General features: G+C 36.8%; 1 protein-coding gene across 2 annotated transcripts in view; it reads left to right on the forward strand.

Moving 5' to 3' along the window:
* The window catches only part of MGAT4A (alpha-1,3-mannosyl-glycoprotein 4-beta-N-acetylglucosaminyltransferase A), a 79,600-nt gene that overhangs the window by 28,700 nt on the left and 34,742 nt on the right, over positions 1-16,158 (forward strand). Inside the window, exons 3-5 of one of the 2 annotated variants that reach the window (XM_080363022.1) lie at positions 4,818-4,985; positions 7,641-7,781; positions 9,724-9,857. In XM_080363022.1, coding sequence (XP_080219148.1) covers positions 4,818-4,985; positions 7,641-7,781; positions 9,724-9,857 — 443 coding nt within the window. The remainder of the gene's footprint in view (positions 1-4,817; positions 4,986-7,640; positions 7,782-9,723; positions 9,858-16,158) is intronic. The other variant, XM_080363023.1, reaches the window with a different exon arrangement.

Genomic DNA, 16,158 nt, shown 5'->3' on the forward strand with positions numbered 1-16,158 from the left:
AGTCACTTGCAAATTTTGATTCCTTCCTCTTTGTGAAGAAGAAAGTGGAATGTAACATGTTGTCCTCAAAAGGCCTAATTATTTGATTAAAATATTCAGCTTTCAAATTATTTCATATTTTAGAGAGGAGTAGGAAAAGCAAATAAAAAAACAAATTCAAAAGAAAAGAAGGGCAAAAGCTTGAGCTAAGTCAAAGTTTAAATAAAAATAGATCCTTACATTTTATCTTGTAGGCTCATTCCCAAGTATTTAGGAGACAAGAACTCTGTAAAATCAAATTAGAGTATTTATAAACTTCTGATGCCTTTAAGGGATGCTTACTTTCCTAAAGTCTGAGACAGGTGGTGACCACTATTGGTGGTGTTGGAAGAGCCTGTGAAGTATTTTCTTGGTCGCTAGTGCCTTTCAGTATGAGATGAAATTTGGTATTGGTGCCGTTGTGGGTTTTTTCTATGTTTATTTGTAAGTCAGTATCTGAGCAGTTGATCAATGCTTTTAATACTTTAAATATGCCAAAGATGTGACTGTTAGAAATTTATTTTGTTTTGTTTTAAAGTACAGACAGTCATATTACAAAACAAGTATCAAAACGCTAAATTACACATTAATCTCCAAATATACTGAAAGTACTAGCTCAATTAGTATTAGAGATGTAAATGTTTTCAATTACTTAAGTATTTGTGAAGAAGGATTTTTACTTCATTTTGTATTAATAACTAGAAAAATACTAATAAGGTAGTGGACTTAAAATATTATTATATTTGTAATGTTAGAATCTTCTAGTTTTATTTGGCTGAACAATATTGTGACCTAACAAAACAAACAAACAAACAAAACTGTGGGGAAAAAAAAAAGCAGTCATACATTTTTAAAGAACGAGTTTCAGGAGTTTATGTATCTCTTAGAGAGCCTTCTCAATGCAGATGTGTCTGGTTGAAGACATTGATTAGTTTGAACCAATCAACTAGGATTTCTTAAAGGAATTCATGCTGAGGTCCCAAGTACCATAAATGCATAACCAGTACTGTTCACTGGGAGCCTTGGAACCGAACTACTTTGTAATACTTCTACTGGGAAAAATGTTCATAGAATCACAGAATAACATGTTGGAAGGGACCTCAGGGGTTATATGGTCCAACCTTTCTTGGCAAAAACACGGTCTAGATGAGATGGCCCAGCACCCTGTCCAGCTAAATCTTGAAAGTGTCCAATGTTGGGGAATCTACCACTTTCCTGGGGAGATGATTCCAGTGGCTGATTGTTCTCATTGTGAAAAATTTCCCCCTTGTCTCCAATCAGAGTCTTCTGTGGAGTGATTTGTATCTATTATCCCTCATCTTTTCCATGTGACTCCTTGTAAAAATACTGCCTCTGTCTTCTTTGTAGCCACCCTTTATATATTGGGACATAGGAGATAAGGTCTCCCCTAAGCCTCCTTTTCTCAAGGCTGAACAAGCCCAGTTCTCTCAGCCTTTTGTCACACAGCAGGCTTCCCAGTCCTTTGATCATCTTTGTGGTCCTTCTCTGGACCCTCTCCAGCCTGTCCATGTCTTTTTTGCTTAATGGGGACCAAACTGAACAGAGTATTGGAGGTGTGGTCTGACAAGTACCGAGCTGAATGTAATAATGACTTCTTTATCTCTGCTGGCGATGCCCTTGTTGATGCAACCCTGCATCCTGGTGGCTTTCTTTGCCACGGCAGCCCACTGTTCACTCATATTGAGCTGCTTGTCCACCAGGACCCACGTCCCTTTCCACAGAGCTGCTCTGCAGCCAAGTAGATCCCAGCCTGTGCTGCACTCCTGGATTATGTTTTCTCAGGTGCAAGACCTTACACTTGTCCTTGTTGACCTTCGTAAGGTTCTTGTTAGCCCACTCTTGCAGCCTATCCAGGTCTTCCTGCAGAGTGACTCCCTTCCGAAGTGTCTGCTTCTCCACGCAGTCTGGTGTCACTGGCAAACTTCATCAAAGTACACTGGATCCCATCACCCAGGTCACTTATGAAGATATAAGTAGGACCCCACTCATGACAGGTTGCCAGTTTGAACAGGAGCTGTTTACCACCACCCTCTGTGTGTGGCCCATCAGCCAGTTCCCCGCTCACTGCAGACACCAGTTGTCTAGACCATCATGTATCAGTTTCTCTAGGAGGCGGCTGTGGAAAACTATATTAGAAAGCCTTGTCAGAAGTCCAGTTAGGCAGTGTCCACCACTCGCCCCACGTAAATTGATCAGATTACTTTGTTGTATTGTCAAGTGAAGTTTGCCCTTGGTGAATCTGTGCTGGCTATTCCAAGTCACGTGCTTCATTTGACTTGTCATAGCCCCCAGGAGAATTCATTCCATAACTTTCCCAGGGACTGAACTAAGACTGACGTGTCTATAATTTCCTGGATCCTCCTTTAACCCCTTCTTGTAGATGGGGGTGGTTCTATGATTGTTTTACAGTGCTACAGTTGGGATCCTATGTTCTTTGATCAAAAACTGCCATGATAAAGTTTACTTCTACATATATACTTTCACATTTCTTTAAAAAGAAATTAACTCATTAACTTTTTTATTTTTGACATATTATATTAATTGTAAATTAAAGGTGTTATAAAAGCCACCTCCCCCTGACAGTATCATCTCCTCAGTAAGCGATTTTTATTGGCAGTTCTTAATATGAAACTACAGTTTTCATTTTGTCAGGTGATGAAACTGCATTTTCAGTTGACCACTAAGTTTCTTTTGGTTTTACAACAGAGCTTTGATTTACTGTGGAGTTAACAAGAGTCCTATAATTCCAGTTGATGTACTACCTACCTGAATTAGGGAGGTAGAAAAATCTTAATCTCTGTTTACAACTGAGTTTAGTAATAAGATGTGTCTGATTTTGCATTATGGAGTTTGCTAAGTGGAGATGGCAGAGGAACTACTGCAGTTCACTGTTTGGTGGACTCCTAAGTTCTTTCTAAGCCTCTGCTGTTCTTTCGAACACCAGAGTCATCAGAGCACTCTGCATGATGTGCTGATATCTTTAAAGTAAGTGTAGGAAGACAGTCTCTGTCAAGAATTTGTCTAAGTCAAGAGAGGAAAACCTGAACTCATCCTACTTGGGGTGCTGGAGTCGGAACCAGAGATTCCATAGGGTTCTCACCATTTTCCCAGGAGAAATACAGACTCTCCCACAGACAAGTTGAGCCTTTTCAAAGCAGGAAGAACAGAAGTCCAGACTTTGCTATCTTGTACTGTGAAGAAAGACAACAAGGGAGATCTGATGCTATAGGCTGCTTTCTGAGGCTATTCACTGATATTGAAGCTCCCAGTAAAACTTCACTTGTCCTTTGGTTGCTCACCTGTTCTTCCCTATTTAGACAGAAATTAACAGGGATCTATATAAGCTGCCATCATCCATTCATTTTGGGGAGGGGATATCATTCACATACTTAGGTGGTGTCTACGCAATACAATTCTCTATTCATTTAGCTGTTAAAATGTTTTGTAACCTTACTGTAACTAGTACACATGGTTCCAAGCAGTCTTTGATTTCTTTGGGTTATCATTGGCAATTAAGAATGTCCTTCATGCCAGGAACTCCAGAAAATTTTCCTGGCCTTTGCAGTACTGCTGACTGAAGCACTAAATCCTGTTTCAAATAGCAGTCCAGATTCAGTCGTCAGTGTGTAGTGTGCCTAGCACTGTGTTGTGGGCCAGCATCTGTGTTCTGGGTTCATTGGCACAAAAGCAATAACCATTTGGTTTTAATGAGAAAAGGAAAGTAAGACTGGCAAGCAAAATGTTTTTAAGAGGTAGTGAACTATGTTTTTATTTTTCTGTCTTCAAAACACAGGGCATTTTAGCTAATTATGCTTTCTGAACATAATCAGAACAGTACATCCCAACAACAGAAAAGAAAATAAATGTAAATTGAAAGAAGTTTAAGGAAATGGAGCATTATTGACAAGGGGATGTTGACTGTAATTCCTTTTTTACTCTGTGTTACTGTAGTGTAGCAACAGGAAGAGATTGCTTGCAAAACCACTTCCTTACCATTGCAATACTAAAAGGTTGGGACTGGATAGGTAAATATCAAAACAAAAAAAAGATATATCTGTAGATGACAGCTCTGTGGCTGGAATATTGATTACAAGGTATAAAATCACTTAAGGTACTCCATTCTGTACTTGTAGATTGGCTGAAGGAAAGCGATGGTGGTGAGCAGAAGATCTGAAAAAATTACCAATAGGAAGAAGGAAAGATGTACAACCAGAGATACTTTATATTGTTGAAATATTGTTGAATTCCACTCCTGTTGAATTTACCTTAGAAGGTATTCAGAGGGGGCTTTCAAAAGACATATTTTGTGCTTTTGTAAGGCACCACTCCTATTCTGTTTCTTCAAATAAAGGGTTTCAAGAAAAGATCACAGTATCACAGTATGTTTGGGATTGGAAGGGACCTCAGAAGATCATCCAGTCCAACCCCCCTGCTGGAGCAGGAACGCCTAGATGAAGTCGCACAGGAACATGTCCAGGCGGGATTCAGAATTACCTTGTGATGCTGCATAATGGGGACTCAAAAGCTGCCCCTTTCTGTGGGTCTGGTGAAGGCCACCCCCCTCTCAGTGCCTGCTTTGCACCCCTGTCTCGTGCAGCTCACACTTCCCTCTGTATGCTGTGTGAATGCTAACCTGCCTAACTCAGGTGGGATGGTGCTGGGCTGTGCCTTGGTTGAATTTCACGTGCTGCATAGCTGACCCTTGCTGGATCTGTCTGTAGGTGTTTGTTTCCAAAAATAACCAGAATCCTCTTTCTTTCTTTTTTATCTCCCTCTAGAGAAGTTGATTGCATATCAACGGGAATTTCATGCTTTGAAGGAACGTCTTCGTATAGCTGAGCATCGCACTTTGCAACGCTCTTCTGAGCTGAATGCTATCTTGGAGCAGTTCAGGCGTGCAGTAGCAGAAACAAATGGGAGTAAGAACACAATGAATAATTTTTCAGGTACATTCTGTGATTGAGCTATTTTATATAACTCTGCACTACTAATATCTCTTCTTATTACTATAGAATAAGAAATGAATACCAAGAAAGCTGAATGAAACTGTTCAGCAGTGCAAATAAAGAATCAGTAATAGCTTGTATCTGGTGGGGATTTTTTTTTGTATATGTGGGTGGTTTTTGTTTGTTTGTTTCTTTTTCCAATTTCTATTCTTAATGATGTACCCACTCTTCATTTTTATGACTTTAGGGACTGAAAACTTATTCCATGCCTAACTTACAAAGTTTGAAACTTCTGATTACTTATTTAACATATGGAGTATATTTTGACAGTAATTTACATCTCTTTTTAAATAGAGCTTGAGGGAAAAGCTGAGCAAACAGTGTTTAAGAAATGAATGAACTTGCAGCAATTAGAATATGTTTAAAAGTCAGCTGGAAGGTATAAAAACATACAGGCTGTGTGAGGTATTTGTTAATGATTTATAAAATGCATAGATAATGTCCTTTTTAATAAGGTGATTAAATGTTGAACTGGTAAAGTCTTCCATTAGTTTTCACCCATTTCAGAGACTGATGTTCAAGTTTACTGAGAGGTGTGTTTGGTGATATGAGAGTATGCCTTCGGACTACTCACCAGTTTTGAAGTTAACTTTTAAAATTACAGTATTAGTGCTTTAGTCACTCTGACGATTCTAGATGGAAAATGAATAACGAATAAATATCAACTTTCTAGTGAGAGGTCTGATTTGGTAGGTTGCAGAAACTTCACTGTATTGGCTTAATGAGGAATATAAACCCAAAGATTTTTGCAAAGCAAAAAACTGGATCAAGTTTTTTGAATCTCTCATCTACTTGCATTGGTGCTATGGGTTACTATCTTCTACAGATTTTTTTGTGGGGGGAGAAAGGTTATAATCAGAGGCAGTCAGTGCTGTTAAGGATGAATTAAGGATGTTAAGATGAATTAAGGATGAATTGCTCTGTCTGACACTAATGGCCTGTCCAGCCTGATCTCTGTATTTCCTTGGATCTCCAGGAATTGTATGGATAAAGGTTATATTTTAATAGTCTTTGACTCGTTTTCCTCGTCTGTGTGTATGGTTTGCTGTTAAAGCGAACAGCAATAGAGGAAGTCATGTAAGTTTGGTACTGGATTTATGATTATTACTGCATTGATTTCTAAAAATGAGTTAGCTTCTTGATAGACAATATACTCAGAGAGATATTTACTTCTGATGCAGATGAAGTTATTGATTCACATATTAAACTTCTTACCATGTCTGGATCCCATCTGGGACATCCTCTTTTTTTCATGTGCAACTGTGAGGGGAAGTCAGCTGAAGTCTGAATTCCTGAGCTTTTGTGCTCAGAACTTAGTATTAAATAGATTTTTATTAAGTTTGATATACTTAAGTATACATCATACTATGTACTATTTGCTGTCTTTGAAGCTGAGAGGATTCCAGATTGTTTTATGTAAATCATTGTTCATTTATACAAAGAGTTGTCATATTTTGAGAGAATATTTAGTCCAGCTTTTGCATTTGAAGCTAAAGGAAATGTTAGCAGGAAAAGTAAAATGTACCTGTATTGGAATCTATAAAAATAAGCATTTCTGCTTATGGCATCTATTGATAAAGCATTTTTCAATATTATAAGTGATTAGGAATTTAGTTTCACCCAAAAACTAATATCAGAACAAACCAAAACTCACAACAGAACTCTTCAAACTTTGTGGAAGCTGCACTCAGAATCTGGGAGTATTGACATTCATGGTATTACTTTTCTCACTTCTGCGCAATTCGATTTTTTTTCTCAGAAACCACGAGTACAGTTTTTTTTACTGAACTTGATATTGTAAAGCCCATAAGTTTGCAAAGGTCCATATGCTATCATATTTGTCATTTGGAATAAGAGTTGTTTTCACACTTGATGTAAGAATATCAACACGCATAGCAGGGGAATTTAAAACCTGTTATTTGCAGCTTTGAGGGCCACCTGGATATCCTGAGAGGCAGCTATTCTAGAAGGAGAAGGAATTATTTTAAGTTCTCTAATGGACTAAATTAAATTCATATTAGCATTAATTCTATTGCAGAAATACTAAAAACCTTAGACGAATATTTAATGCCAGTTTTGTTTTCTGTCTATATGTGCAATGTATTCCAATATGTATTTGTAGCTTTGAAAAGTTATTTGCAGTAGCATCACTACCTGGTGATGAGCTCCAGGTTAATAAGCTTTCCATTTTGATCCACTGGGGGAAGAGAGAAAAAAACAACCAACAAACAAAATCAACAAAAAAACTAAAACAAAAAAATCAAACACAAACCAAACAACACCCTCCCACCCACACACACACCTAATAAATGGAGCACTCTTCTGTGATTACACACTAAATCTGGTATGATTACATAAGTATTAACTCTATCTGTAGCAAGGTTACTCAGTGGAAAATAATCTTGGCCATAGTTTATTTAAAAAATCAAAAGGAGAAAAGACTTCCTTTGTACACAAGATAAAATGCTTCAGTAAAATGCATCATTTGTTCTGTTCCTCAGTTAGGACCAAGATGGGAATTTTGTATTATTTACCACTGCATGAAAACTTCATATTGTTTGTTTCTTGCATTACTGATTTTGTGTATGTTTGCAGATGAGACGCTGAAATTGTTAAAAGAGCTAACAAGTAGAAAAACTCTTCAAGTGCCAAATATCTATTACCATTTGCCTCATTTGTTGAAAAATGAAGGAAGCCTTCAACCTTCTGTGCAGGTTGGCCTTGGAAGAACAGGAGGTATGTTGATACGATGCTTCTTTTATGTTTTATATCTGGAGAACTTTCTAGTTTTAGTAATATAATTTACTGCACTACTTGGTAGATCAAGGACACCTTATTTAACTTGTGTGATACTAATATCTCTTAGAATTCACACTGAATCCAAGATGAAAGGAGTTTGGCTTCAGCTTTGCTCTTTTCTGCATAATCTCCCTCACACCCCATCCCATGTTAAGGTGCACATTAAGAAGCAATTGGTTTGGATGAATTTTTTGTAACTAAATAAAAGGGAACAAAGCTCAAGATTCTAAACAACAGATTCTGAACTGCTAATGGACATATCCCTTAGGCTTTTCAGATTTGTGAGGCAACCATGCATGGATATCATTATTTTAATTTGATGTTTCTGGCCATTTGAACAATATATTTCAAAGTCTAACTTAGAGTTGGGAGAACTAGGTTAATCAGATATAATTGCATCAATAAAATGTGGACATTCTTTGGAGAGGAAAAAAATCAGTGTTGTGCTGAGGTACTGTTGATCCCTCTTTTTTCTAATCCTCACAGATTAGGAGCTTTGTTCATTAGGATAGCTTCATGGAATCCCACTCTTGGAACTCTAGAAAATCAATAGTATAAAGCCAAACCAAGCTGATATACCTCAAAGTACGTTTATGTGTGTGTCTCTAAGCTTGAAGGTGCTACCGATGAATCCTTGTTTCTCTGTGTGCCATCTGATTTGAATGGCTTGTGTTATTGTCCACTAGGCCCTTCTTTTTTAGTTTTCTCCTCTCCTTTGCTTTTGAAAGAAGCATTAGTTACTCCTGGCCTGTATTTTTTTCATTACTTCACTAAGTTCGATTGCTTCTTCCTTTAACAGAAGGCATGCCTGTGTGATGAATGTGCGGGCTCAAGGCACAGGATTATTTTTCTAACTATAAATACTATTTATTTCAATGTTGTTATTTAGGAAGGAAAAGGCTTATATTCCTTTATTGTTTCAAATGAAGCCTGTGCTATATCCCACTGGGAACATATGACAGAAGTTTGAAATTACAGAATAGAAATTGGAATCAGATTTATTGAATTTTAAAAAAGAAAGGAAATGACAAGTTAAAATTATTTTTCTATCTTCTTGCTTGTTTTAAAACTGTGTTTGTTTTAAAAATTCAGAGCTTATTAATGTGTAGTTGCTAGGCGAAGCAGGCTCTATAAGGAAGGATAAACAACATTTTTAAATAGTTGTTTGATTTCATATATTTATGATGTGGTAAGTAATCTCACACAGATGGCTTGAAACGCTGGTGCTGACTTCATGAAGTCTGCTTTATTCTGTTACTGCGTTCCTGCTGCTCTCTGCTGTGCTCCTGGTGGGCAGCCAGCCCTGGGTACGGGCTGCAGTACAGAAGAAAGACTATGGGAAAATTAAGGAACATGGGGTTCAAATGGCCAGCAGAAAAATGGTGTTAATAATGTTGTAGCTGGGGCCATGGGGCCAGGTTGCTTTACATTTGAGGTGCTTTTGACAAGAGGTTTCAATGAGGAATTTCCAAGCAATCCAAATGACCTGATAAGTTAACTTTGATAAGTTAAATACTTGAGATGTGAAGAATGGTTATACCAATTTGAAAATAAAACTAAGTTAGGGAGTTTGATCCCTGTGTAGGTCTCAGTGCACCTTATCTGATTAATAATATGGTTGTTGATTATTACCTGTGCCATAGTCTGGCATGTCTCAGTTAACTTTGTTTGCTGTGTTTGCTCTGAGTGTTGATGGTGATTATGTTAATCATGCTCCTGGTGATGGGTGGTATATTTTTGAACTATTTTTAATTACTGTCATCTCCATCTTTTAACTTTTAGCATTTCTTAAGCAATGCTTTATTATGAGACAAGATTTTTGTTTCCTGTGTTGTGTATGAAATCACTGAAAGTACATTTCTGGTTTGTTTGATTTCAGTTTCCATTGTAATGGGAATACCTACAGTGAAAAGAAAAGTCAAGTCATACTTGACAGAAACTCTCCACTCCCTTATTGATAAGCTGTCCCCTGAAGAAAAACTGGATTGTGTTATGGTTGTCTTTATAGGAGAGGTAATAATGTAAATATTTTTATACCGTTTCTAACACATCTTCTAACAGTCTTTAACTGCAAGTACCACTCCTTTCAGCAATTGATAAGGATCTACTTTTTTTTTCAAGATGTAGACAGGTGACTGTCTTCTTCCATGAAAAGGAGACAGTCTTGTATTTCTGAGAGAAACAATCCTGAAGAGCTCAGCTTTTTCAGTTTATCAAGGGAACAGTGGACATGGATTCAATGTACTGGTTATTTTGCAGATCTTCTGATGCTTATACCTAGTGACAGATATATTCCTTTAATATCAAAATAATGACTAAGGTACTCTGATGTTTTAGGGAGGATTCTTCTCATTCTCTTTGTGCTTTTGCTTAGTGCGTCCTCTAATGAGTGCTGCAGTTTGAAATGTTAGGCACAGATTGTTACTGATGTTGTTTTCTGGACAGCGTGGATATTTTAAGTCCAGACTTTTTCATGGATTAATTCAAACCGTGTTAAGTTGGACAGTTTGGTTAGGAAATGACAGAATGCTTTCAGAAGTAATTCTGTTGACTGCTGGGAATTGTATATGATTATTTTGGTCTGTATGTTTTTCTCAGAAGTCTGACTCGGAGAGTGGGAAATTTATATAAATGTTTGACCTTCATCCATCTTAACCATATAATGATGTACTGAAAGTGATTTATGAGTCCCATAGATGCAAAATTAAATCCTCAAGTTATAACCGGGAAAACTTTTAATCCTGAGAGCCAGTGTCCATTCAAGGATGAATCAGTGGAAAATCAGATAGGCATTTTAATACTTCTATTATCAAAATGCTTTAAAGCTTTCCTTGAAAAGTTTGTAAACATTTTACCTGTACCTGAGAACTGATTTTTACAGTTTCCTGATAAAAATTGCCCTGTTTTCATTTTCTTGACAGTCAGTCAAAAACTATTTGTCAGGATAGATCCGCTTTTCTGTAGAAAATGCCTTAAAACATCCGTTGCTTGAGAATACCAAGAGAATAGAATTCATTCTGAATTCCCGTAATGCTGAGTTATTCTTCACTGTATTAGTTGGAGTCATTTTATTGCCCCTTAGTGTGGCTTCTTTTTAAGGTTTAAAACTGAAGTTTCATTTTGTTTTGCTTAAGTAGGTCTGAGCTTTGAAAACTGTTTATCATTGGATTCTCTGTCTTTTGCAAAACTTAGGAGTGAATAGTATCCAGACTCTGTCTCCAACTGCACGTTTCTCTTTTTGCCTTATTAAGCCATATTGCTTTACCCAAGTTTTCTATAGCAAAATAACTTTCTTGCTTTGAGGTGGTGTGGAATCCTCTTTCATCTTGGGAATGATTCTGCAAAAGTCACTGTGAAGCAACTGAACATTTTAACCTGGGAGCTGTTGCTTCTGTGCCCAAGGAGATCTCTGTGGTTTGCTCCAGAGTGGAATAGTTACCCTCTGTATCTTATCTCTTTGTCTGTCGCTTTGACACCAGCACTGTATGCTTACTCACATATTTGCTATGGGCACTGCAAGCCACAAATGTCTGGGAAAATTGGAAGAACCTAAGTTTAAATTCTTGTCCTCTTATTACCATTCCTTATATTTGCTTGTATTTATTTTTCTTTATCCAATTTTATGTTTTCCTTGCTTTGCTCTTTCTTTGACTATGTTTTATATTTTCTTATGTTCAATATCTTAGAGTTTGCTTTGTAATTGCTACAAGGAACTCTTTCAACGAATAATATGGTACAGTAAATACTTCATCTTGAACTATGCTGCATTTTTTCTGAGTTATGCAGTATATTTCAGCTTCCTTCTGCAAGTTGAAAAGTGTAGGATTATTAAGCATTTTCTCTGGCTATTTGGAGGAAGGCCTGCTCCTCTTGTGGGCTTTTGTTTTGCCTGAAACAAAGGGAAGGGCTTTATCTTTTAAAATAGCTTCATCTTTGGGGTTTCCTAGCCTAAAATGTGTTAGACTATTACTATACTTAACATGCGTGCATTAACGAAGGCTTATTTAAGAATACATTTGAACTTTGAGCAACTATGCTTGTATTAAAAATGATGGCAAAAGTTTCTGAAGAAAGGTATGGCCCTTGCTCAACATCTCTGCAGTTTACGTATAACAAGAAATGGTCATAGTGTGAGATTAGGTTATCTTGCTAATAAGCTTAAAATTACTATCTGTGCTTTGTCTATAGGTTGTACCAACAAAAAAGGCACAAGACTTTGAAAATGTATTTACAAGAGAATTATGTGAAGAATAGTATTTTAGAAGGATTTTAGTATTTTCTTGCTGACTTTGAGAAATCAAATTTGACAGTGTTTGAGAAGCATTGCTGGTAGCCATAGTCAGGAACCGTAATCTCTTTGTGCTAAGCACCCTAAAAAAACTCTTTTAATCCTGCTATTTTTTTAGCAGCTTAATTTCACTCTTTTCTTGTAAATTTGACTTTTTTTTTGCTAGAAAATAAGTTGAAAGTTAACACTAATGGCCGCCTACATACAGCATGAATGTGTGTAAACAGATGCGCTAGTAAATATAGATGTTATGGTTGCTAAATAAAGAGATCTGCATATTCATTTTCTGTATGGGTATTTCTCAGTAATGTAATTATACACAGTAAATTTCCATACTGGAAGTTCAAGGAATTCTAAAATATCTCAGATGATGTGATATCTAATCACCAGTTCAAATAATTACTAGAATTGCTTGACAGTGTAAACTGTGCAACTGTCCCAGTAACTGACATATGTCTGTGTTCTTCAATTTGTTAAAATAACTTTATTGCAGAATAATTTGCAGGTATTCATTAGGATGACTAATAAATAGGCATGATTCATTATGCCTCTGTAGTTAAAAATATTTTTTGTTCCCCTTCACTATATGGCTAGTTCATAGGCACATCAGATGACTTGTTTCAAGTGATTCAAATCTCATAATCCTGCTCTGTACGACAGCTTGCTTTCAGAATAGGTTCTAGGTTTAAGAAACTATGAACTCCAGATTAAAATGATTGTCTAGTATTTTTATTCAATGTGATTTGTAATTAACATGGGAAACATGGTTTTGAAGTACTTCGCATCATCTTAGTGAAATAACAAACGTGTCTGTGTGTACATATATATATATATATATATATATATACACACACAACTAAATCTGAGACAAATTAAAATACTTTTCTGGTATCTAGAGAAATTTATTTTTTTCCTGTGGGGAGACTGCATTTACCATGAAGAAAATACATCTTAAACTTGTTCTAAATATATTACAACTTATTGTCAGTCCACTTCATTAATCAGTGACTGCACTTATCACGGTCTTTTGTACAAACAGTAATCAGTGTGTGTTGGAAAGACTAGGTGCCCTTGATTTGACCAAAAATATCAGGAAGACAAATAATTTCAGTAAGAATCAGAAGACACTACAGGTATGCAACAGCATTTTGCTAATTCTGTATGCTACTGATTACATCTGTCTAGGAAATAACAAAACAGCCATTTGTTCTTGGAGCACTAGTCCACATCTTGCATTTTCTTGCATATTATAATACTTATTCAAATGTTACTCTGTTTCATGTGTGCAATTCACTTAAGCTAGAAAAACTTGGATGTGTTGAGTATTTTTTTACTGTCACTGTGTCATCTCTTCATGTAAACAGTGACTACTAAATTAAAATATGTTCACCTTCAGTAGTGTTTTCTCTGTCTTCCTTTTGTGGAGAATCTTTTTGTTTTCTTTATTATTTCTTTGGAAGAGAAGCTGGTTGGGTCAGTTTGACACAAGCACTCGGTAAGGTACCATCCTGTGCGCTGGCATGACCAAAGCCTGAGCAAATTAAACACTGAGTGCACCTACTGGGTCAAACCTTGCTGAACCTGTTTTGGATGAATTAACATTGGAGTGCAATATCGACAACTTCTCCAGCAAAATAAACACACCTGTATTTTCAGCTCTTCTTTCTCTGGGACTGAATTATAGATCTCTCTGATCAGCAGATGTCTTGATAGAAAAGAGAGTATTTTGTCTCTCTTGCTCTCAACTCAGAGGTAGTAGTATCATCCCAGCTTCAGAGATGTTCCATTCTTTCCACTAATTGTTGAGAACTTGAGAGACACCCCTTCCTGGAACTGCCCCAGAGAGCGTATTCCTAGTCCTCAAAAGATCTGACCACACTTCTCAAATTGGAGAAAGACCAGTAGATCTTAGCATATATATATGTATGTGTGTAATATATATATTTTTAAAAAACCAAAGCTAAGCAAGGCTGTTGTGCCAAATGATATGTTATCTTCACTAGATAGTTTTGAAGGCCTATACAAATGGTAGCCTTTGGTTTGGTCATGTCACTCAAAACTGATCAGGATGAACACAGCTTCTAGATGTACTGCCATCTCTTATATCTGGAATGATAGCTTGGCCTGTCAGTGAGAATGTGAGATATTTAAGTTGATGTTGCAATCTCTGTTTTTTTGGCATCTAAGCTTTGGTGCCCAAAGAGCATGGGGTGCTGATACTGGGCACCATCATAGGACTTTACACTCATTTTTTCATGGCAGTGACTAGCAAAGTTTTTATATGAGATTATACCAATGGTAAGAATCTTTCTTAGATCTCAGAAACTATTCTTGACAGGATTTGAAAACTACTATATACCTGAGACAAATTTAGTGTCTCGGCACAAAGATAAAATTCAGGATTGTGCTCTTTTCGCAAGCCCTAGACTTGAATGACTGAAACACTTGTCTGTCTGTAAGACACCTTCTGAGGTGCACCCGGGCCACAGTAACTCTGTTGCTTCTGCTAAGGGAACATCGCTGTTAATAGACAGTTGTCTGATCTCTTTGGTAACATCTAGTGTATTTATGAGATGGAAAGTGACAGTAATACTTATTTCAGAAACACAGTAGCAGATGACTTTATACCTGAATGACTGACTGAACTGACACTGAGTTTTGGACATCGCTATCAACTTTTGCTACTGTGGTCTGCCTTGGCCTAAAGATAAGGAAGACAAATTCCTTCTGTCCTCCAAATAAAGAACATATATCACAGAAGGGTGCTTTTGACTGTATGCAGCAACTACCTGTCTTCTTGTGGAAAACAAACCATCTAGACCAGGAGTGTCAAACTCATTTTCACTGGGGACCATGTCAGCCTCGTGGTTGCCTTCAAAAGGCCAAATGTAATTTTAGGACTATAAAGGAGTAGTTACATTTACATGTACTACAAACCAGGCTTCATCTGTAATATGCACAAAACTAGTAGAAGGCTGTATGACACTAGCATAGCATAGCTTGCATTTTGAGAAACAGTCTACCTTTTGTCATTCTTGAAGGTGGGTGGGTAGGATTCAACAATACAAAACTTCTTACAAGAAGAAATCTTGGTTTCATCTGACAATTGGATTAATCAGAACTTTCTAACCTCTTGTTTTGTCTGCTAGCTAATATATTTTCCTACTTTGCTATGCACACGCTCACTCATAAAAATCAGTATAAAATATTAGAAAGTTCATTGCTGCTCTGGTTCTTTGTGTGTTTGTTATGAATAACAGTGTTTGTTCAGACAAGCCTTAGAACAATGGCAATTTGAAATGCAGCCTTGCCTGAACTGGAGAAGGTACTTTAGAAAATTTTAGGGCAGCATCTTACAAAACCAGGAAATTTCTAAACTTATTTCACTGACAGTCTGAAACTTTAGTTTGTTCCACAATGGACTCTGAGTTTTCTTTTAGAGAGATTTACTTCTGCTTCTTTATCTTGGGTCCCAAACTCCTAGGGATTATTTAATCTTCAACCTTAAGAGTTTCACTAAGGAAAAATTCTGATTTTATTATTGCCTTCTGATTTAGTAGACAGAAACATTCATAGCTGTAGTCTTACAGGTTGTGCTGCGTTTGTTGGGATCACGAGTGACGTTTCCTTTCAGTAGCTGCAAACAACACTGATACCACGAAACAGAATTTAAATTCGTCATAACTGCCTCAAAGTCAGCCTAGTATCTACCAGATGATTTGCACTGGAAGCCTAAAGAACAGTTACACTTTGTCTTTCATGAGAGACTTGCTGTTAATTAATTTGGATTTGTCTTGACCTGTTTAAGGTTCTTGGAGAAGACAAGGGTATTATTCCTTCATGTTATATATAGTTCATAATTATTTTCAGCAGTCTCATGTTCTGCAGGTTGATAAAGAGGACCTTAGGTCTTTCTTTATCAAGACAGTAAATGCTTTCTTCCTCAAAAATGGAGAATAGATTTTAGTCAAGAATAGGGTGGTTGTTTTTTTTTCCTGTCGCTTTTCAGTTAGTAGCTGAATTTAT

The sequence above is a fragment of the Nesoenas mayeri genome (assembly GCF_963082525.1).
Source record: "Nesoenas mayeri genome assembly, chromosome: 1".
NCBI classification, from domain to species: Eukaryota; Metazoa; Chordata; class Aves; order Columbiformes; family Columbidae; genus Nesoenas; species Nesoenas mayeri.